Here is a 22133-nt window from a genome sequence, read left to right on the forward strand (position 1 = left end):
GCTCAGGCCAGGTGTAGTCACCTGGGCACACAGGGGACAAGGACATGGGAGAAATAAAGAGCCCTGCCACACTTCCACTGCTGTTACTAGACACCTGTGCCTGTTTTCACAGGGACACACACATCTACTTTGCTGCTGAGTTAATCTCTTAAAACCTTCTCATTTCAATGAGCCTTTTCTGTGTACCCAGTGGTGTGCTCAAGTTGTTATGTTAGGAAAACTTTTGCAAGTTGCAAAATGCACTGAGCTCCACAGCGGAGGCGAAGAAGGATGGACAAAGAGTGCAAATACTCCAAGGCTGAGGTGCCTCTCTGCCACAAGGGATTGTTCTTTTCCTTTTAAATGTATTGGACCTCCTGGCTTTTTTCTAGCTCTTCAGAGCAACCTTTTGGCCAGGTATAGACATGCTGTACTTGGCTGGGACCATTCCACAGGAGGGCACGGCTGAAAGAACCTGGTCAGGGATTTTGCAGTTGCTGCCCCAAGGGAGAAGTGCTGGCATGGCAGCAGCAGAGAAAGGCTGCTCCATGTGGGATTGCTGGAGGACTCCTTCAGTCCAGGAACAGACTTAAATAATTGACTAGATCACAGCCTCCAAAAATCAATCCCTGCTGTTATACCACCTACAGGTGATGCTTCTGCAGGTTAAAGGTAGATAGGGAAAGAGGAAAGTGGCTCCTGAAATGTTGGTTATGTGACTCTGAAAAAACAAGTATTATTTTGAACCTGTCCATTATAGTCAATTAGAACTAATGAATCAATTAATTGAGTGTCACTTTTGAAAAGCTGCAGATCAGGAGCCCTATTTACGTTACACATGATTGCAGGCTTCTGAGGACAGAACCACAAGGGCCCACTTAGCGGGTCGGGGGGAATGCTTGCATTCATCGTTTCGTTCAGTCGTGCGTCCCAGGCTCACACATGGTTAATAGCAGTGCATGGAGCAGTGTGAAAGCCAGACCAGGCTGTGAGCCAACAGGAGCTTGTGAAAACAGAGGGCTGGCAGGTGAGGACGATGAGCTGGTCCCAGCCTTTGGCCTCGCTGCGAGGGGAGGACTAAAGGTACAGCCCAGGTACGGTCAGCTGTGTGGCTGCGGGTCAGCTGGGAGGGTGCTCAGCAGAAATGTTGGGACTGTCAGCTGGGGGACTTCTGTTTGGCCATTGTTAAATCACTGCTCGCTAATTGTGGCTGAGCATGTGGTTGTTGGACACCTGCTAAGCCCACTGAGGGAAGGTCCTGCGGAGGCTGCAGAGGGATGGGAGCCCACGAGCTTTCAGAGAGGACTTCTCTCGCCGTGTTGCTGTTGGCTGTGCGGCAGCTTGCTGGAATGCGTTGCGCTGTCTGGACTGTATTGCATTATGCAAGCAACCCATGTAATTTTAGAATTACGAAAAATATACAGTCCCCATTTCCTCCCATTGATGAAGACCATTTGTGTTTGTGTAAAGGGGACAGTCTGCCAGGAAGGAATGCAGAAAGGTGAAATTGGGAAGGCACAGTGTCAGAGGAGCATTTCCTTTCTCTTCCATTTTCTTTTTCACCTGGTTAAAGCTAACACTGGACTTCTGCTGAAATTTCATATATTCTGCCTCATGAGTCAGGAGGCCTGTTGCTCATAAATGTCAAGTAAATACTAAATAAAACAGCCAACGGGAAGGTCAGAAGATTGTATTTGGTACTGTAATAGTTGGGGGTATGTAGATGGATGAGAAAAGAATGCAGAAATGGTGCATGAGAAATCAGAGTTCGCAGCTGTGTTGCGCATCCCCTGCTCTCAGTGTAGTGGGTTGGAAATAGCCTCCCCTGTGTAAACACACACTATCGTCTCTCTTCTTCCTGAAGAGGCTCAGAACAGAGCCTAGCAATGAGTAGTTTAATTAAAAAAGCAAAGAAAAAAAAAAAAAAAGAGGCTATTTACATGTGCGGGAATACTGCTGCACTCTCCTTCGGGGGCAGGCAGGGAGGGAGCAGCAGTTCCTAAAGCTCCCTGGATTATTTTAAACTCAAGCTGTATTTCACTTGATTGTTTTGATTTCTATTTAAGGGGCAGGGGAAAGAAAGGGGTGTTACTATAAAAGGAGATTGGAGCATAATTCTTCACTGTTGCACTGGTTTTGCTTGGTGTGACTGTACCAGTTTGGTGGAATACCACAAGGATAACACAAACTTAATGAGATGGTGTGCAGAAGCCCTCAAAGGCATTATTGGGGCATGTTTTTCCTCTGTCCCTCTCCCCACCACCAACCCCTGTCTTCTCCTGCCATGTCCTTCCTCTCCCCATCAGCTCAGCAAAATGCTCCTGTGCTGCAAGTAGCCAGGGCTGCTGGTTCAGGCCTGAGCTCTCTGCCCAAATGGAGCATGTTAGGAGGCCAAAGCAAAGTCCCTTTGGGATGTCTCGGGACTCACCAAGCCCTTTCCCTCTGTGGGAAATGCAAACAGTGTCCCAATGCGCAACCGGCTTCACGTTTCCCTCACTCTGTCCTTCTGACCTTGCTGTCTGTCCTGGCCAGCGCCTGTCTGTACTGTGACTGGGGCCAAAAAAAAGGAGACCACACAGGAGAAAGCTCTCCAGGCCTGACACCATGCAGCAGGGGCTGAGGCTGGAGCTGTCTGTCCATCCGTACGCCCACAGATATCAGCCCCCCAAGCCAGAGGCAGGGACTAGCTCGTAGCTCTGGTGGTGAGATACATTCCCTTTCCAGGCAAGAAATGTGCACAGTTCACCCCAGAGCCGGGAGAATGAGTCTTTTGGAATAATATTTGTTCTGAAGTCAGTTCCTTTGGGAGTTTACAAATAACCCGCTGCTGGATCCTGGGTCCAGCAAACACCATCATTATACAAGCATTGCACAATGCAAGCCAGCCTCTTGGTGGAGAGCTGCTAAATACATGCCTTGTTCCACTAGGGTCAGAGGGTAGCCAAATAGTTCGTGAACATTTACAGGTAAGGCCCCGTTATTCAAAGTAAACTGAATTAGGCATTTATCCACAGATCACAGGGACTTCTCCCTGTGTGGCCATGTTGCCTTCTGAAAGCCACCCTGCCTGCTGCAAGCAGGTGTGGTCCAGCCTCTGCATTAACTCTGCTGAGTTTCCCTTCTGGCTCGTCTTGCTGATGGCAGCCCTACATGGAAAACTGTGTCAGTGTCCATTGGAGGAGGAGCAGCGTCCTAGGATGAACTGATGGGGAGGAGAAGCCAGCAGTGCTGCAGTTAGCTGCCTGGCTCCGTGCAGGTGTCAAAGCAGCAGCTAGGCTCTCCCCTTGCAAAGCAGGGAGCAATCATGTCCCATCAGCACGGCACCCATCGCCTTGGTGCTCGGCTCATGCAGAGTTCGAGAAATTGGTATTTTCTTAGCCCCTCCAGAGCAGTGGAAACTTGAGAAAAGCCTCCTGACAGCACAATTTTGTTGAGCTACAGTGACATCCAGTGGCTGTTCCCGATGGACCTCTTCAGGCTGAGCTTTCATTTTTCTAGCATCCACTGCACATCTGGCATGGGAAAATGCAGGTTTTCTCTGCGCAGAGCAGAGGGTGAGCCAGCAGCAATCTGCTTGCAAGCTTGGTGCTCATCTCAGAAAGCTTCTGCTGGTTCTTCAAGTAGAAGAGAGATACTGTATTTTATACATACAGGCAGATAAGTTTCAAATTCTTTGGAATTTGCTTTCTATATACTCCACTCTGTTTACAGACTCTTATTATCAAAGCATCACGATGTGAGGCTTTCCATAGACATGTCTGCATCACAATTGGGAAAAACCACAGAGGTTCTTTCAGCACTGTTGTTTGCATTTTTAATAAAAACCTGTCTTGCTAATCTTTAAATGTCATGTTATCTAGATAGGACAAGGCCCAACACATGGAAGATGGGAGCTGTCATCCCAGCAGCCTTCCTGTGCTTTAGCAGCTGTAGACATTTTGTGGGCACCATTACAACAAATAGCTGTAAAAAGAATATCAAAGGATGATAGTGCTGCTGTTCTCCTAATCTAGCCAGAACTTGTTTTTTGTTCCTGGAGAAAGGTAGCCAGGCTGTGTGATGGTGTATGGCAGAAGCAGGGGCCTATGGCAGAGCAACGGCTGAAGCCAAAATTTGGGCAGAGGAGATGGTCCCAGTGGTGAGATTCACTGAGCTCAAAGCAGTGAAGGTGCTGGGACTATCAGGAGCAGAACTGGAAGAGAGGGCAAGGCTGCAGGCTCTAAAGTATGAGATAACTAGATCTAGGAAATAACTGGGTCCTGCCTGCTCTTGTCCCATTAGAACTTTTGAGCGGATTCAGCACAAAACCAGCCTGTGTCTGTTTGTGTGTCTTATATTCTGTGTTTTGTGTCTGCCCATCTCTGCAGGAACCAGTGAAGACCTATTCCAGGACTCTGAGGGGCGGGAGGGATCTGAGCCTATCGAGGAACATCAGTTTTCAGACCTAGAGGAATCTGACGATGATGATGACAATGAAGATGACGAAGATGAGGAGGAAGAGGAGAGCCAAGATGAGCCACCTTTAAAGTTGCCAGAAGGCAAACATACTGGCCCACCAATGCACTCTTTAGGTGGCTCTCCATCTTCTCAAGAGGAAGGCACTGAAACAGCATTGTCCTTAGCCCAAGAAACTGTTTCCAGCAGCCAAAAAGTAGGTGAAGGCCAGCAGGCCTCCTCCTCTGGGCTGGAAACCAAGTGGTCAGCAGACAGCAGTGACATTGCTGTGTGCCACAGCTTCTTGAGTCTCCACAGACCAGCTTTGACTTCCACTGAACAATTGGCTTCTGCTGAAAGGGAGTCTGTCACAAGGCCGCAGATGTCCTTAGCTATGGACCTGTCAACCTCAAAAGACACCTCCCCGAGAAAAAGGTGGTCTCCAAGCCAGGACTCTGGCAGAGGTGGTGGCAGCAGCAGACCAATGCTAGCCAGAAAGCACCTGTTAACCAAAAATGAAACTTCACCGAAACGGTTCTCACCAACAGGAGAACTGTCTTCTCTAAGGTGCCTGTCTCCAGGGAGAGGGTTGTCTCCTTGCCAGCGCGTCTCTCCCAGGAGGGATGCATCTCCCCTGAGATGTGTGTCACCAAGACTTGAGCTGTCACCCAGCAGGCATCTTTCCCCCAGAAGAGAGTTGTCCCCAAGAACATACCTTCCACCAGAAGGGGATGTCTCCCCTGTGAGGCACTCGTCTCCGAGCAGAGAGATGTCATCAGTCAGATATTTATCGCTGAAGAAAAGCATGCCCCCAGGCTGTTCAGAGTCACCTAGGTATCCATCCCCTGGGAAAGAGGACTTGCCTGGTACGAGCAAATTAGCAGCAGATGACAAAGTTCAAAGCTCATATCAAGCCCAGCATGGAATATTATCTTCAATGCCTCTACCTCACAGGTTCTTTGGCAAAAATGTACAGCTCTATGAGTCCAAGCTGGTAAGTTCAAGCCCCTCTTGCCCTCTAATACGTTCTCTGGTATGTTTTTTACTGAACCTTGCAATGCAGAAGTGCATAGTGTCTGTAACTGTGATGTCGCAGATAACCCAGGAAAGAGTGGCAGTGGACCACAACATGTTCTGCACATGCTGCTCTGGTCCCCTTAGAAGGGACAAATAAAGTTTTCCCTTTTCCAAGGGGTTTTCTACTCTCCCTGAACCAAGCTGTTCTTGCTTTTCCTCCCAAAGCAAGCAGTAAGGATGTCCACTTAAAAATGTCTGAAATCGTCACAAAGAGACTTTTTCCCTGGGAATTTCAGACCTATTTCTTAGATTTCACCAGTTTGGGTGAAGCTCTACCCACTTTTCCGTGGTCAGTGACCTGAACCAGATTTGGGCTAGCCAAGGGTCTTACGCCCTGTTGCAGACTCCTGGGCTATGTGGATGTCTAGCCACCTCTGTTAGATTAACTGCTGATAAATGTTTGTTTGGACATCTCTGATTTCATCTCACTTCTCTCTTCAGCACAGAGAGGTGCTTCCCACTGGGTCCAGAAAATCATTTAATCTCTCTGCTGGACATATCAAATCCTATGGGTAAAGGAAAATTACATGTTCCTCCCACTGCTACAGGCAAATTAGACGTCGGGTTTGGTGGAACGTTAAGAGATCTCCCATTTCTGCTGATGTGCCTGGCTCTCCTGTATTTTATGCTGATGAACATGAGATCCAGTTGCTGGAGTTGCTCTGCTGTGAAACTGGTGTGAGGAGACACTCGAGCCCTTAGGGCCTGCCCTGGGAAGAGAGAGGCCTTTATCCAGCCCTCGGAGGACCGGTCATGGCAGATGCTGACCCAGGTCTTCCCCAGAAAAGCCACGCTGCCCAGTGTGCGTTTCTCCTGTGTCTTTGACAACGTTCCCTCTTTTGGTGCTGCCTTCCTTGTGCTTTCCACTATGAGTGCTTGCCTTACCTTCCTAGAGGCCATCAGATGTTTTAGGCTAAAGCTTTTGCCTACTTTAATGCTGTTTCCCTTCCCTTTTGATTAACTGTCTGGTGAATCTCAGGGCTGTGGAAACCCCAGTCCTTCAGCTATAAACCATCTCTGTCAGGAAAACTGCCCACCGCTACTGGTTGTAGCAAATCCTCTAACCTCTCTAGTCCACACTGGGAGAATGCAGTACCTACCCCTGCTTATCTGCCCCTTCCCATCTTGTTACTTATGCTCTCACCCACATACCTATTCCTCCATTGTCCTGCTCCTCTTACACACCCAAACACACCTTTGTTGCTTCTTTCCATAGCAATTATAAAGACACAAATGGGAAACTTTCTTCTCATTGCTGATATGGACAGCTAGGCTTTCATTGCAAAATTACATTCCTGTTAAGGCCACAAGAGGTGGAAAGATCAGAGCTGGATTTGTTGGATACCCACAAGGAGCTCAGTGTCCTTTATGGTAATGGTGTCCATCACTTGGAAACTTAAAGATGAACTGAGCTTAGCTTGAGTGTAAGGCTTTTGTCCAGGTCTGCGCATCAGGTCTCACCATGGCCATGTCTTTTCCCACTGGCTCCTACTGCAGGTAGCCTCACCTCCTGATGGCTGTTTCACCAGTGAGAGGGTTTGGTTTGGGTTTCCCAGCACCCTTACAGTGATTCTGCCAAGACCGTGTGGATAAGTGACGTTTAGGAAGCATTTGGTTTTGTAACTGCTGGCCAAGTAATCTCTATCTTCTGTGGCTCTTGCTTTCTCTCTCCATCTCTCTTTTGCTGCCTTCCTCTGCCACCTCTTCATAGAGATCCAGCTCTAAGGGTCTGTCAATTCTCCACAGTTCCATAGATTTGCCCTCTGGTGAATCCTCAAATCATATAACCCCATCTTAATGGACAGTTTATTTCAGTTTCTGTTGCTTCTTCTTCTTGGGAGTCCTGTTTAGGGGTTTAGTTATAAGCTCATCACTAATTAATCCATTTCTGTTTAGCCACATATCTCTCCATGATGTACATTAGGAAACTATGTGAAGCACCGGGAGAGAAAGAGGAAAAGGTAAATTGGTAGGGTCTTAACCCTTGATTTCTACAGACCACACCATGAGGGTGGTGGTGGGGACCACACTGTTGGGTGTGCTTTTTGTTCATGCTCTCTCCCTCAGTCCAAAGCGTCCTTGCAATTAGCAGCTGTAAGGATGTAATGTTGCTTTAGTAAAATGCAATAAAAACTGTTAATATTGTTCTGGATGCTGAGAAAATCCATGTACCAAAAGGGATCCGAGGATGCTGGGAATGCTGGCATCCTCTGCTGGGGTTTCAGAGGCCACTCTGATAAAGAGCCAAGCCTGAACCAAAGCCCTCAGTCTGTGCCCTAACAGACTGTGCATTCGTGTACCCAGAAGGCAAATGCCACGGGCTCTCTTGCTCCTTAAGGGTTTGGAGTCCTGAGCCTCCCTCAGTTGATCGATCTCCCTCCAAATTAAAATTAAATGTTAACCGAATCGATCCTTATAATGACCATTAATGATGCTAGTGCTGTAACGTGTTCATTGCACTGATTTGGCTGTTTCTTCTTCCCTGTCTGGTGCAGAAGATAGAACCGAGAAGCCCGACATGCTCACCTGGCGTCACGCAGCCCGTCTGCTCCAGACCCTTGCAGGCACCTCATGAAATACACGTCCACGCTCCCAGCCGAGGGGAAGAGAATGTCTTCAGCCACCTCCCATTGCATTCACAGCAGCTCGCGAGGACCCCGTACCCCATGATTCCCATTGGGGGCATCCAGATGGTCCAGGCAAGGCCAAGCACCCATCCCAGCTTGGTGCCCAGCTCAGTCGTGTCCTTGCAAGGGGGATACTTTGCATCTGGTGGCAGTGGCTTCGCGGAATTCAGCCAGGCTCCCGAGAGGGACGAGGAACCGCAGGTCCCACAGGAGCCGTCATCGGCATCTGTCTCCCCGGTTGCAAAAGTTTCTAAATACACGCTGTCCCCAGAGCCCACAAGCAGCAGTTACTTGGAAGAGAAAATGAGGACTAGTGAACTTCAGCAAAAGACAGACCAGGAGGAATACAGGGTAAAAGCATTCGCCGAGTCCAGCCACACCGAGCAGGCGGGCTGCTCGGCATCCCCAGCCAGCCCCAGCACAAACGACGAGCACTCTCCAAAGCCTTCGACGAGTGGGGCCGACCCCTTGAAAAAACCGGGCGAGAAGCAATGTGGCAGCTCAAGCACTTCTTTGGAATCATCCTGCACTTTCATCTCAGATCTCCCTGCCCAGCCATTGGACCGGAGCAGCAGCACTGGCTGCCTCTCAGAGCCCTCTGCCAGCCACCCGCACGCCCACCCGTTGTCCGTCCGGAGGAGAAACCTCTCCGGAGAGCCCAGCCGCCCAGGGGGAACCTCCAGGAAGAGCAGTCCACACCTAGAGCACGCAGATTTAGGTCAAACTCAAAAAAAGGTGGATGAAAACACGGGAAGTACTTAAGCCTCCACCGTCTGTTCCACCTTTAGGCTTCCTATGTAAAATCAACAGACATTTTCAACACTATTTCCTTTAGTATAATCATCGCTATAAGAAGCACTCTAGTGAATGACCAAACCCATGGAAGATTCCTGGTTTTCTTTGTCCCAGTCTGGTATTATCTCCACATGTATGCAGTTACTTGTGCCTTTTTCTATACCTTTTGTTGCTTGAAATGTACAAAAATGTTTGAGGCTGTGAATATTTTTTTAGAGTTTTTTGGAAGGGGGTTTGTTAGACCTTGTCTTTTTTGCCATTTAGGTGTGCGTTATTATGGGCCTGAGAGATGCAGAAAGGAAAGGGTTAAGCATTTTAAGAGGAAGAAGATGCACTGAAAACAAAAACAAAAACAAAAAAAACTTTTTTTATATTGATTAAATGATTAAAAAGAAAACCAAACCCTTGCTCCTGTGTACAGAAGTTTATGATTCGTATTTATTATATGCTTTATTTAATTCTCGCAAAGTGCTTGTTTTTTTTTTTCTTGCATCCCTCTGATTGCCTATGGTTGTGCTTTAAACACTTGAGACTGCTTTACATTTGAAAAATGTGTTTACCCTGAACTTGTAAATGAAACTAGCACTTCCTCGAGGAGGGGGAGGTTTGTTCCCCGTGAGAGAATTTTTCACTCAAAAATAAAAAATAATCGTGAGCATCTCTCCCTCCTGCAGAACCCATCAAAGCACTTTTTAAAAAAGGGACACACACATAAAAAAAAAAAAAAAAAAAAAAAAAAAGGAAAAAAAAGGAAAAAAGAAAAAAAAAGAAGTTCTTCTTCAAAGATTTTACTGCAAGAACGTAGGAATGTATCGAATGTAACCCCGGTGCCAGGACTGGCCTCCTGCTTGCTTTAATCCTGCCATCCCACACCTGGCATCGCCCGGCATAGTCCTGTGTGTGCCTGAGAGCTCTGTTCTGGGCTCTGGAAGCCCTCTGTAAATGCCCAGCCTTGCTTTAAGGGTGGCAGTAAACGCTCAGCCTTGTGACTGTTTTTCCTCCATAGTTTTTAAGTCATGGACGAACTCCCTCCATCCCATCCCTGCTCAGCCCGGGCTGGTTTTGCTTTGCTGAGCTTTAGGGTTGCCGGAGGTGTTTGTGCTCTGCTCTGTAACTCCTGACTTACTGTGCCCGATTTTATTTGTATTTATTTATTTAAACAGAATATCACAGATGTAGCCCTTATTGTGCAGATGAGCCCTTTTTTGGTGTTTTGGAAGAAAAAGTTACAACACTGAGCGGTTAATGTTTGCAGTTGGCTTGTCCAGCATGCACGGTAACTTTTTCCAGAGCAAATTTTTCACTCTGACCATCTGTGGCAGAGCAATGGCCTCTACTGCCAATAGATGCGATACCAAATACAGAGAGACCCGATGGAGCCAATCCTCTCCGTCACGTCAACATGCTTTTTAAAATACAAATCTTCGATACATGTTTGCCCTAGCAGATAGCAGGCTCTTTACTACTTCAGAGGGTTTTCTGGTCTATGTAATGGAATCTGTACAAACCTTTTATTTTATTTTATTTTAACAAAAGAAAAAAAAAAAAAAAGAAGATGATAAAAATATTTAACCAGTGGACCAGTTCTTTCTTCTTTCAGAGCTGTTCCAGGTTATCGGGTACGTAATACACTTTTTTAAAAAAATTAAAAAAATAAAATTAAAAAAAATAAATAAATCAAAGAAAACCCTGAATGAGAACATATTTCCTTGACAGACTTGATGAGCTACGAACTGTTCCCGTTTCATGGGCAAATACTATAGTTTTTTTAATAATCTGTGATTTTAATTTTTATTTTTTTTTGCTTTTCTTGTAAAGGGAATTAAGTACAAAAGAAGATATCATGGAAATAACATTAAGGCTGTGACACCGACCAAAACAATGTCCAGAACCCATTTCTACCTTAATTAGCACTTTTATTAAGTTTCCCTTTTTCCCATCTACCCCTCTCTGGCCCCCAGCCTGGAAGCTGGTCCTGCTTTCAAAGCCAGCCAGATCCCAGGGCTATGAGTTCAATTCAGCCCAGCATCTCTGCTCTGAGAAACTCCTAAGCACCAGCTTAAATCCTCCTTGTTTTAATAGCGTTTGAGTGTGTGCTTAGTACTGAGATGCCTTGGAGCAGGCTGCTCAGCCCTGGTTGTGGTGAGCAGCCCTGGTTACCATCTATCCCTCCAAGTCCAGCGCCAGGTTTGAATTTCCTGGCTTCTGCCACTTTTTTCCCCCTTTGCCCTTGTCACACTCTTAACATTATTCCAAGGTAGCTTTTTGTATTTAATCTTTTAAAAATATATATACATATATATATAGAGAGAGAGACTGTACATAAAGAAAAACAATGCAGCAATTGTGCACTCAGCATCCTGTTTTCATTAGGTGTATTTGATACGAGCTTTGGGCTAGATCAAATTTGCTCAGTTTCTTTCTGTAACTGTATTGTAATCCTTGACCTGTTGATCCTTGGCACAGGTAGGGTTTTTTTGTGTTTTTCTTTTCTTTTTTATTTTTTTTCCCCCTCCGTCATTTCTGAACAGAGGGGGGAAAAAAAAAAGTCTACCAAAATCCAGAAACCACTCAGTCCATTGCGTTCTTTTTGTGTTTTTATTGTTATTTTTTTTTTTATGATTTTTTTTAAAGCTTTTCCAGACGCTTAAGATGAGTGGAAGCGTTCTGCATCTCAGCTGCAGAGCGTCACAGCTGGCACTGCACAGGGCACAATTGCCTGGCTGCCTTTGCGTGCAGCTGAAAAGTGGGGAGAGGAGGGACGACACCGTGCAGCTGTGAGATGCTCCCTGGATCATGCCCCACTCAGATCCTGCACCCACCGATGGCAGCCATGGAGCGGGTGCATGTGGGGACAGCTGAAAACTCAGGAGCAAGGCGAAAAAAAGCCACGCTGAGTCTCAACCTGGTTCAGCTTCCCAGTGCAGCAGCTGCAGGCACGGCGGGGAGGCTCTGGCTGGGGTGAAATGGTGCTTCATGCGATACCTAACAGGCGCAATATGGCCTATTATAGGCAAAAAGAATCATTATATATATATATATATATTGATATTTAAGGGCTAATTATCCCGCTGACAGCTCAGAGCTCCACAGAAAGGGCGTCCTCCTCTGCGCCGGCACCAGCATCTCCGTCTGCGGGCAGGGCGGGCATCCCTGGGGGCTGCTCCATCCCTGCCGTGCCATCACAGTGTGACCTTGAGCAATTTGGGGATCCCCTCAGCCTCGTACTCAGCCAAGGAGAGCGGCGGTGTGGCTCCGCTTACTTTCATCGAGTTGCACCTTATTTGTGGTGGGGCTGAAGACCCAGCTATCCCTGATGGCTGCATTTCCTACCTGAAGCACCCGCCGGCTTCTCACTTGGTGAAACCTTTCTGCAAGTCACAGCTTTTAATATAATTCTGTGTGTCCGGTCTGTCTGCAAAATAGGGACGACAAATTTGGGTTTCCCTTCCACAAGGGCTGCAGGGATGGATAAGTTTATATCTGTGCAGGCACTTTGCAGAGGCAGGCAGCAGTATTGTTTTTAAAAGAATCTATTAATCATGCAAATAGGCAAATTAGAAACCAAAGGCCAACCTTTGCCTTTCATCAGCAGGTGGAAATAACATCTCCTGCTTTTCTTCTGGCCGAGCTTCTTAATTTATAGTCAGTGAAGGCACATGGCCACTGGCTGCTCCTCTGTGCCCGGTGGGTCAGCCAAAGCCCTGCTCCAATATTCCCATCCCTGGCAAGCTGCTTGTGAAGTGCCCATGAATGCAAGTACTCAATGGCAAATGGATACTCTGGCATCCAAAAAATCATTTTGCAAGGAGAACTTGGCCTGTGCACTTGTATGTGAGCCTATGTGTTTCTGGAGTTTCAATAATGTATTTTTTCTTAGAGTTAAACATAAATTTAGCTTCTTTTATCAAGATTAAAGAGTGATTTGCAGGACAGAGCAGACCATGGGAGGAGAGGAGGGCAGCTGGTTCCCCGAATGCCCCCGTACCTTGAAGTAGGTCTGTGTCACCTCTAATTAGTCACAGGTTGTTGGCTGGATACCCCGGAACTGCAGCAGGAAACTCTTAAAAGTCATGATGAAGTAGCTCTGACTTTATGGCTTACGACTGGGAAATGTATTCCGTCACCTGCTCCTAATGGGGGACATTTCCCACCCGGGTGTCTATACGGTCTCACTCCTCAGTGGGGCTGGCTGATAAACCCACCCTCCCGTCCCCACCAGTGCTCTCACTTAACCCCATCGAGGCCATGGAGGAGGACAAATTTTGGGTGCCTGACCCCTCCTTGCAGTCGACCAGAGTAAAGCATCCTTCCTCCAAGCATCCTTTGAATTGTTGCCTATCAGCTCCATCGGAGCAACTTTAGGCCCACCTGGCCACCTCCCATCACATCTCCTTAACCTCCACCAAAAAGATCTGCAAATCGGTTGGGTTTCCCTTAAGCCAGCTTTCACTTTTGCCTGTTTTTTGTTTCAAATCCACAAAAATAGCATCTGAACAAGCAATATACTTGGTCACACTGAAATCATTAAAATTATTCCATTTTCCATGCAAAATCGTAGACAATTTGATCTAGCCCTTTTCTGGTGTTTTTGCAACAGTTTTTAATTTGCTTACTTGGTTTCATCATGTGTTTTTCTTTTTTTCTTTCTTTTTTTTTTTTCTTCCTAGTATTTCCATCTATTGCACAGTATTTACAAATAAAACCATATTGTAAATTATTTACACAAAAAAAAAGTAAAAAAAAAAAAAAATCAGTCCTGATGGCATAAAACCAATCTGTTTTCATTACTGAGATATGATGGCACTTACGATCACTTTAGTAAATGTAATGTAAAAAATAATAATAATAATAATGTGTACGCAAATTTAATATACATGGTTTCATGTAAGATAAATATTTGCCTTTTTTTCTAAAAGGTGTATGTATTCTGTAAGTGGAATAGTCTGTAGAAAGTTTCTATATGTTCTTAAAATGGCAATACATTCCAAAAAAAGGTACTGTAAATATGTACAGCGTACAATGTAATTTGGTAGTTTTGCCTGTAATTTTATTTTAACTCCAGTTTCTACAATTGCATCTTGCAATGTCTGTATGGTTATATCAGTGAAAAAAAAAAAAAAAAAAGAAAAAAGAAAAAAAAAAGAAAAAAAAAGAAAAAAAACAGGTAAAAGCACAGTCTGATGTAAAAAAAAAAAAAAGTCAAAAAAATTTAAAAACACAAAAAAAACAAACAAAAAAAGAAGAAAAATACTCAGTATTTGATGTTTGTGACCCTTATTGTAAATGACATCTGTACTGTGAATGAGAAGTTTTTACAAGTATAATATTGCCTTTACTACAGCTCAGATTGTCTGCTCAGTCTGAGCATATTTTTAAAAAAATAGCATGTTGGAATAAATTTTAAAATCCCAACATATTACTACTTGCATGACTGGCAGTCTTTAATTTCCATTTTATTTAACCCAGACAGAGACCCAGGCTGTAAAACAACAGAGGCAAATTCGGATAACCCCCTGCTAAGCTCCAGGTCCCGCACCCCAGCCCTCTCCCTGAAGCACCCCAGCTGCCCCATCAGAAATGCCATAAATGTGATTTTTAGTATTCCCTCCTTGTGGTGCAGGGCAGTGAAGCAGAGTGATGCAGAGGATGCTCTGCAGAGGCTGGTCCCAACTCAGTGCATAGATGGGCGGCAGCAGCACTGGGTTGGATTTTTTTTAAGCAGTGTCCCCCAAACCTGGGATGCTGCACAGCATCTGTGCCTCCTCATCTCCCTACACCATCCCCTCTCCCCAGGTGTGTCTGTCCTTCTGGAGGCGATTCGCCTCGCTGTGTCCTGCCCGTGTCAAACCCATGGAGGGCCTGATCCAACTGTCCTGGCCCAGCAAGGCTGCGCCCCAGCCCCAGCTCCCAGCCAGGGAGACGTGGGGAGGCTTTGCAAACCCCAGTGATGCTCCGGACTCTGTCCCACCAGGCTGTTGGGGTATGTACAAAATAAAAACCAGGGTGTTTTGGAGCAGGGAGGGAACCTGCTCCTTTCTTCTTCCTCCCTCAGCTGCAGGGAGCAGCTTGGGGGCTGGCAGTACCCCAGCACCCATGTGAACCCCAGCACCCCCACAAACCCCAGCCTTTCTGCTCCTGCTCTCCAGCTGATGCAAGGCTCCATGTATGCCTGAGGCCAGGTCACCTCCAGCACTGCTCCTGAAATGAGCATGTCCATTAAAAAAAAAAAAAAAAAAAGAAAAAAAAAAAAGAAAGAAAAGCCTGTGATTTCCCACTGCTACTCGTCCTTCTGACAAAGCAGGCAGCCTTCAGCCCATCCACTCCTTTCTGCTCCAGTAAACCCTTACAGGCAGCTTCCCACCGTGCATCCTCACCCCGTCACCTCTTGTGGTCTGACTGGCCTTTGATGGACATCTGCAGATGAGTTCAGAGACAAAAGCAGAGGAACAGTGGGGGGAGGCTTTGCAAAATAGGTCAAGGAAGGCAATCTCTATCTGATTTCTAGCAGTGACCAGGCAGCTGGGGCTGCACCAGCCAGCAGAACCAGCTGCTCTGTGTCCAAACATCAGAGCCTGCAGCCCGAATATTTGGCTCTGCTGGCCCTGTTTTCTGAGCACGGTGGCTGTGCTGGATGAGCAAGATGAGGGAAGGGGTGGGGAAGCTCATCTAGTCCCCATTACGTCTCACAAATGCCACACTTCTGCGTGACTGGGAAGGAGAGGTGGTGGCAGGGGCATCTCCAACCTCTGCCCTCCTCCTCTCCAGCTTTGTAAGAATCACTGCTCTTTCATTTAATTGCCAGCAAGGCAGAATGTACCTGTCCCCTACACTCAGCTTGGGAAGCAGACGACTGCTCTGTGCCTCAGTTTCCCCACTTGCAGATAGCAACAGTCATACAGCTATGAAAACTCCAGTGGTCAAACTGTATGCAGCAGCAAGGGCTAAAGCTGCACAAATTGGGTGACATCTCCCCAGGGGTTTTCTCATGCTGTAAAGGCTGAGGAGGCTTTGGGTGGTGGGTGCTGTGCTCTGCACCCTTGGGCACAGCTCTCCCTGCTCCAAAAACTGGGGCTGTGCAAGGTGCATGAGGTATGGCTCCAACATTCTTGGTCCATGCATCCAAACAGACTCTGTAGGCTTGGGGAAACGTGTGAAAGTCAGGGCTTGGGGAAGATCAGGACCTTTATTACCCCAATAACACCTTATATTTTCCTTTATGGCAGTTGAAGGCAATGAGCATTAGCTGGCAGCTGCGCGATGGTGATGTTTGTTCCAGATATGCTGCCAGCCCCTCCAGTGTGTGCTTCAGCCACTGAATGGAGGAATCATTTTTCCTTTAAAGAGAAGAGTTTCTCCAATTCTTAAAACCAGAGAGGCTTTAAAGGCAGCCAGAGCTGTCTGGAGAACGCTGCAGCTAAACCCTGCTAATCTCTCAAGCCTGGAACAAATTTGGTTTACACAAATCTCCAGAGTGGCTCCAGTTCATCAGGTGTCCCAAGAAATTCCTTCCCCCTGAAAACTCTTTGTTTTCTAGACACAGAGACCAGACATTTCCTCCCTTGTGAAGCCAAGTGTTGCATCAAAATATTAAGAGTCCTTTGGCTGATGTTACAGGTCAGTTCCCACTGCGATGCAGTCGCCCATCACATTCAGAAGGTTGTGACAGTACTGCAGGAAATCAGCACTTCTCTCTGGGAGTCTAAAAATTCCTTGGTTTGGAAATACCTGAGAGCTGCAGTGAAGTGGCCTTCCCTTCTCCCCAGATTCAGACTTCCAGCAGCTTAGGAGCTCAACTTGGAACCTAAAAAAGATTAATTTTTGTTATAACCAGGTCTTTATGAGCATTGCAGACATAAAAGTACCTTCAGAAGCCTGATCCCTTCACTCCTTAACTTCTTGTAGGGGCTCTTGGCTGAAGGAGGCAGAATACTGTGCTGAGGGGCTGAGTTGGAAGATGTGGGTCAGCACCACTGCTGGGAAGAGCTGATGAGTTCATGCAGAGTGGCTGGCTTGAAGAAAACGATCTGTTTACCCACAGTTGTTCTGCATTCTTGCACAGAGCTACACCGCAGGGAGCTGCCAGTGTGGGAGGGATAACCCAAGGAATAACACAGAGGAAAGACCTGGGGACAGGGGTGAAGCGATGCCTCCAGGGAGATGCAGCAGGACAGAGGCCAAGATGGGCTGGAGGTGGGCATGGACAAATGTGCACAGGAAGAAGCAGCCAAGCCAGTGAGTTTTTGGTTGGGTTCTAGTTTTGTTTTTGTGCACTAGCATCAGTGCAAAGGTTGTGAATGTTCCCCGAGGGTGGAGCTGGCAGAGCTTTCTGGAAAAGAGCTGAGAAAGAGAAGTTGACAGCCACTGAGAAGAGTGTTGGTCTCTGATCCTGACATTGAAAGTCTGGGCTGAATGCAGCTCACACAAAGTTTATGAGGGATGAAGAAAGAGCACATAAACCTCTTTTTTTTTTCTTTTTTTCTTTTTTTTTCCTTTTTCTTTGATTTGTCTTGGTGCTCTGTATCCTATGTGCCTCTGGGTGTAGCAGCATCACCTTGCTGGGCTTGAATGTCTTCCATGAGCTGCTGGTTGCAGGGTGTCAGAAGAAATGCCTTTGAGGACTTGGAGGGTTTTCCCAAGCACAGGATGGGTGCCCACTTCCCCAGGTGCCTTGAGGGGCAGCTCTGGCTCCATCTGTGCTCCTGGTCCCTCTCAGAGCAGCATGTTACCCGTGGGAGCCTCTGGGACTGGAGCTGTCCCCTTAGCCAGCCCCTTAGAGGAAGGAACTGTAGCTTGTTTCTTTGGGCAGCGTGAGAAGGGCTCATGCTTGGGAACAAGATGTCCTCACATCAGAAGTGGCTTCATGGCTTCTGTGAATCCCTGCAGCTACGTTAGCTATCCCTGCTCCCTGCTGTGTGCTGGGACCCTTGTGGGATCCTGCCCATGCCTGGGGGTGCCACAGAGTGGGGTTGTGCTTTATAGAGTGAAGAGGTACCCAGGGGCTACAAGGGGACAGGGGACCCTTCCCCAGGGATATTGGGGCTCCCCACATCCCACTTCCCCTTGCTGGGGCTCAGACAGACAGAAGGAAGGATGTGGTAGGGGCAGAGGGAGGGGTGGAGGCAGCACACCAATGCACGAGGTGTGTGTGTGTGTCCAACTGAGAGCTGGGAACATGGCAAAACACGTGGCGGGGGGGAGGCAGCCCCTGTCCCTCTGCCTGGGGGAGAGACTTGGTCTCCTCTCCACCGCAGCCAGATGGCTCAGGGATGGAGCTGGTGCTTTGTCCCCCGAGGAGGTGTTTTTGCTGGAAGGGCTGGCACAGCCGCCACGGGCTGATGCTCGTTGTTATGACAACAGGAGGAGGCTGCTGTGTGCGAGTGGAGCAGGGGAGGAAGGGAAGGGAAACGGATGGTGGAGGAGAAGGGCTTAGCCAGCAAGAGGTCAGGCGTGGGGGCAGCAGGCGTAGTGCAGGGATGGAGGACACCCTTGGGGATGTGGACATCACGGGGCACCAGGAGGTTTTGCACCTTTTGTCTCATGACACTGCTGTGCACAGGAAGGGTCTGGGCATGCCTGCGATGCTGCATGCCAGCAGCTGAAACCTTGCTGGCATCACACACGCGGCTGCTGGGACCCATGTGGTGGGCACAGCCTGGGAAAATCATGCCCAGTGCAACAGCCTCTGCTAATTATTGCAACAGATCCCTCATGGGGAGTGCTGGCAGCTGAAGCATGACTTCATTCTCCTTGCAGATATTTCTTGGAATGTTAGCAAGACAAATAAAAAAAAAATCACCTAATAACAAAGTTCGTGTCCAGCTGAAGTCATCAGTACCCCCTCAGAGCCTCTCCAGCCTAAAAATGGGGTAGCATAAAATCAAGGGATGGAGGAAGCTGCAGGGGTAAGTCCAGAGTTTCAGCTTGTGCTTTTAATTTTAATCAGGTGTCTCAGAATGTGTGTTTCTTTGTGAAGCTGCAGCTCCTGAACCCAGATGATTAAGTGAAAACTTCGGCTTTCGTCTTCGACAAGATGCAAACAACCATATCCTCTGGGTTATGGAGGAAAATTGGAGTTATGGCCTCTGTTCTTGCTAAGAGGGATTAACCCGTGACATTTGTAACTCTGCCACTGTCTTCCTGTGAGCCCTGGTCACATCCCTCAGTGTTACTCTGACATCTCTACATTTTAACACTCCTAAAGTCTTCAAGACCAGACTGGGTTAAGTCCAGAATGACCTGGTCTGATCTTGCAGCTAACCTTGACATCTGCACCTTTCCAACCTGAATTATTCCACCCTTCTAAGTGTGAACATGAATGTGTAAGAAGGATGAAGGAGTTGGAGGTACTCAGAAGCTACAGCAAGGGCAACACCAGCCTGACTTTGCACTGGGGCTCTGGGAGTCAACTGCATCCTACTGCTGCTACCTGCTCCTAGCTGTGGTGTTGAAAGGACATGGGTAACTTGCCCTTAGGTCCCATCTTTACTCAGGTAACCAGCAGCCAATTTAAACCTCACAAAACGCCTGTGAGATGAGTCAGCTTTATCCTTCCTTGCCTTACAGATCAGCTACAAAAACAACATGGTCTCAGTAACAGTCAGTTGTGGAGGAGAATTTATTCTATGTATTATTTATCTCAGAAGGTCTTCCTGAGCTTCAGCTGGTAGTTGAAAGGCAGCTTAGGCCACAGACATGCCCAGTTGTTTCATTCCTAAAGAAATGAGAGGTTCCAGCTGAAATATCTGGGTTAGGAGGTGAAATACTAAACTCCCAGAGAGATCTGGGTTGGGTTCATGGTCAGAACATTTGGTTAAACCTTTGGTCCTATAAATTGCGTGAGCACTGGGAATTCCCAGGCATGTCTGCCACTGCTAGCACTTTTTTCAGTCTTGCAATGCATTTGACTTACAGCTTCAGTTCCTGGAAATGAGTTACTAACTGAAAATATTACTTTTTAATTTAAACAATAGATTTCTAAAAATCATGGTTGTGAAAAAAAAAAAAAAAAGCAGGAAATCATGATCTTACTGTTCTTAGTATAAGGTAAATATGAAGAATGTAAAATGCATTATTCTTTTAACCTCATAACTTTGAAGACTTCACTTAGGACTTTTCAATAGTCTGTGCCAACAGTGCCATGTCTGAACACTGAGCTTCAGTGGATATGTCTAGTTTTAAAATATCTGTAACCCATTAGAATACAAAATTCTTAGAGAAGTCAGACTAGGTGAAAATCAGGCTATGTTTTAAGGTAAGGATTATGCTAAAGGCAGGTCTTATATTTTTTGATAAGCTCTCTTCCCCCTGTACTCAGCTCTGGTGAGGCCGCACCTCGAGTACTGTGTTCATTTTTGGGCCCCTCGCTACAAGAAGGACATGGAGGTGCTTCAGCGGGTGCAGAGAAGGGCGACGAAGCTGGTGAGGGGCCTGGAGAACAAGTCCTACGAGGAGCGGCTGAGGGAGCTGGGCTTGTTCAGCCTGGAGAAGAGGAGGCTCAGGGGTGACCTTATTGCTCTCTACAGGTACCTCAAGGGAGGCTGTAGCGAGGTGGGGGTTGGTCTGTTCTCCCACGTGCCTGGTGACAGGACGAGGGGGAATGGGCTTAAGTTGAGCCAGGGGAGTTTTAGGTTAGATGTTAGGAAGAACTTCTTCACTGAAAGGGTTGTGAGGCACTGGAACAGGCTGCCCAGGGAAGTGGTGGAGTCACCATCCCTGGAAGTATTCAAAAGACGTTTAGATGTAGAGCTTAGGGATATGGTTTAGTGGGGACTGTTAGCGTTAGGTTGGAGGTTGGACTCGATGACCTTGAGGTCTCTTCCAACCTAGAAATTCTGTGATTCTGTGATTCTATTAGTGTCTTTTGGTCTAGGGCACATATGACCCAGCTCATGGCTGAGCAATGATGGCATCTGAGCATCCTGGTAGTGTTTTAAGTATTGACTGATCCTCCTCAGGGACAGATGGACCAGAAAGTCTCCTCATAGCTCATTTTCTACTCCTGCCTGACTATTTGTGTTTGTACAGTTATCACCTGCTTTCTATCACATTTTTTTATGACATGATACCCTTACAGAATGGATGTGTTGGGGTTCAGGGGTTCAGGTTACAACATTGAAGTATCACAGGTGATTTTGTTCTTTCCTTAAACAGGTATTTATTAGATGATGAAAAACAAGATAACCTCTCTGTCTTGATAGACATGTATGGTTGACAGACAACTCTCAGTGCTGGCCTTCCACTGTAATTTTAAAGACACCATCTTGTCCCATGCCTGAAGCATGTTGCAGCACACCATTACACCCCGGCTCATCCCAGTCTGTGGTTATGTTTGAAGGATTGTCACACTGCTTTAAAAAGAGGGAATATATCGTTGGCACTTTGTCTTCTTTTCAAACATCAAATGGCAAATTTTAATACAATTCTTCGCCTAAATAAAGACTCTGAACTCCTTCCTCAGAAACAAACCCCACAATCCCCAAATTCTCATGTGTCACCAGGAGCTGGTGCTTTAAATTCTTCTCTCACAACCGAGCAAACAGCATGAGACCCACAGGCTGCTCACAGCAGAAAAAGTAATGGCTATTGCTAACAGCAAACCTATCTGCCTGGTGCTTTTATATATCTGTCTGGAGACCTAATAAGCACTGAATTGGTGTGTGATTTAATGAGTCAAACTTCAAAGCTGCTGTTTCAACACCTAATTCACTCATCTGGACTAATAACCGAAATGGGTGGCATTTTTTTTTATTTCCTTCTGGCAATTTATTATTTACTCAGTTGTTTTACAGCTCCTAATTTAATAAGTGCAATAACCCAGGGGTACAGCTTCAGGAAGGAGGAGAAACAGAAATCCTGCAGTCTCTCCTACGAACTGCTTTGGTGGACACCAGAAGTCCTATTATAACACTTTAGGTCTTTTGTGCTGTTGGCAAGGAAGAGACTTTGAGTGCTGTGCATCACCAGACAGCCTTCATTTCCAAAATGTGTCATCGAGCTTCTGAAATGGGAGGATGGCAGCACTGGCTCTTCTCCTGTGGATTTGCATCAGCAGTGTTGAGTGTGTCTGGCTGGGCAGTGGAGAGATGCTGCTCTCCTGAACCCCAGGGACACCCCAAAATTATGTTCTTTAAGCAGCATGGCTCAGTTTTGGGACCTCCTCTCTCTGCTTCCCTTTCCAGGGATGTGTGAGAGAGTGCAACAACCTTGTCTGAATTGTTT

The 22133-nt window shown here is 46.8% G+C and overlaps 1 protein-coding gene across 1 annotated transcript in view; it reads left to right on the forward strand.

Annotated features, from left to right (window-relative positions):
- Positions 1–8879, forward strand: part of HIVEP3 (HIVEP zinc finger 3) — a gene marked incomplete at both ends in the record, with an annotated part of 63052 nt that extends 54173 nt beyond the window's left edge. The window contains 2 exons of the mRNA XM_084300521.1: positions 4347–5407; positions 7986–8879. Of these exons, the coding sequence (XP_084156647.1) occupies positions 4347–5407; positions 7986–8879 (1955 nt within the window). The remainder of the gene's footprint in view (positions 1–4346; positions 5408–7985) is intronic.
- Between the last annotated feature and the right edge of the window lie 13254 nt (positions 8880–22133).

This window comes from Netta rufina (assembly GCF_964035555.1).
Source record: "Netta rufina genome assembly, chromosome: 23".
In the NCBI taxonomy this organism is placed as follows: Eukaryota; Metazoa; Chordata; class Aves; order Anseriformes; family Anatidae; genus Netta; species Netta rufina.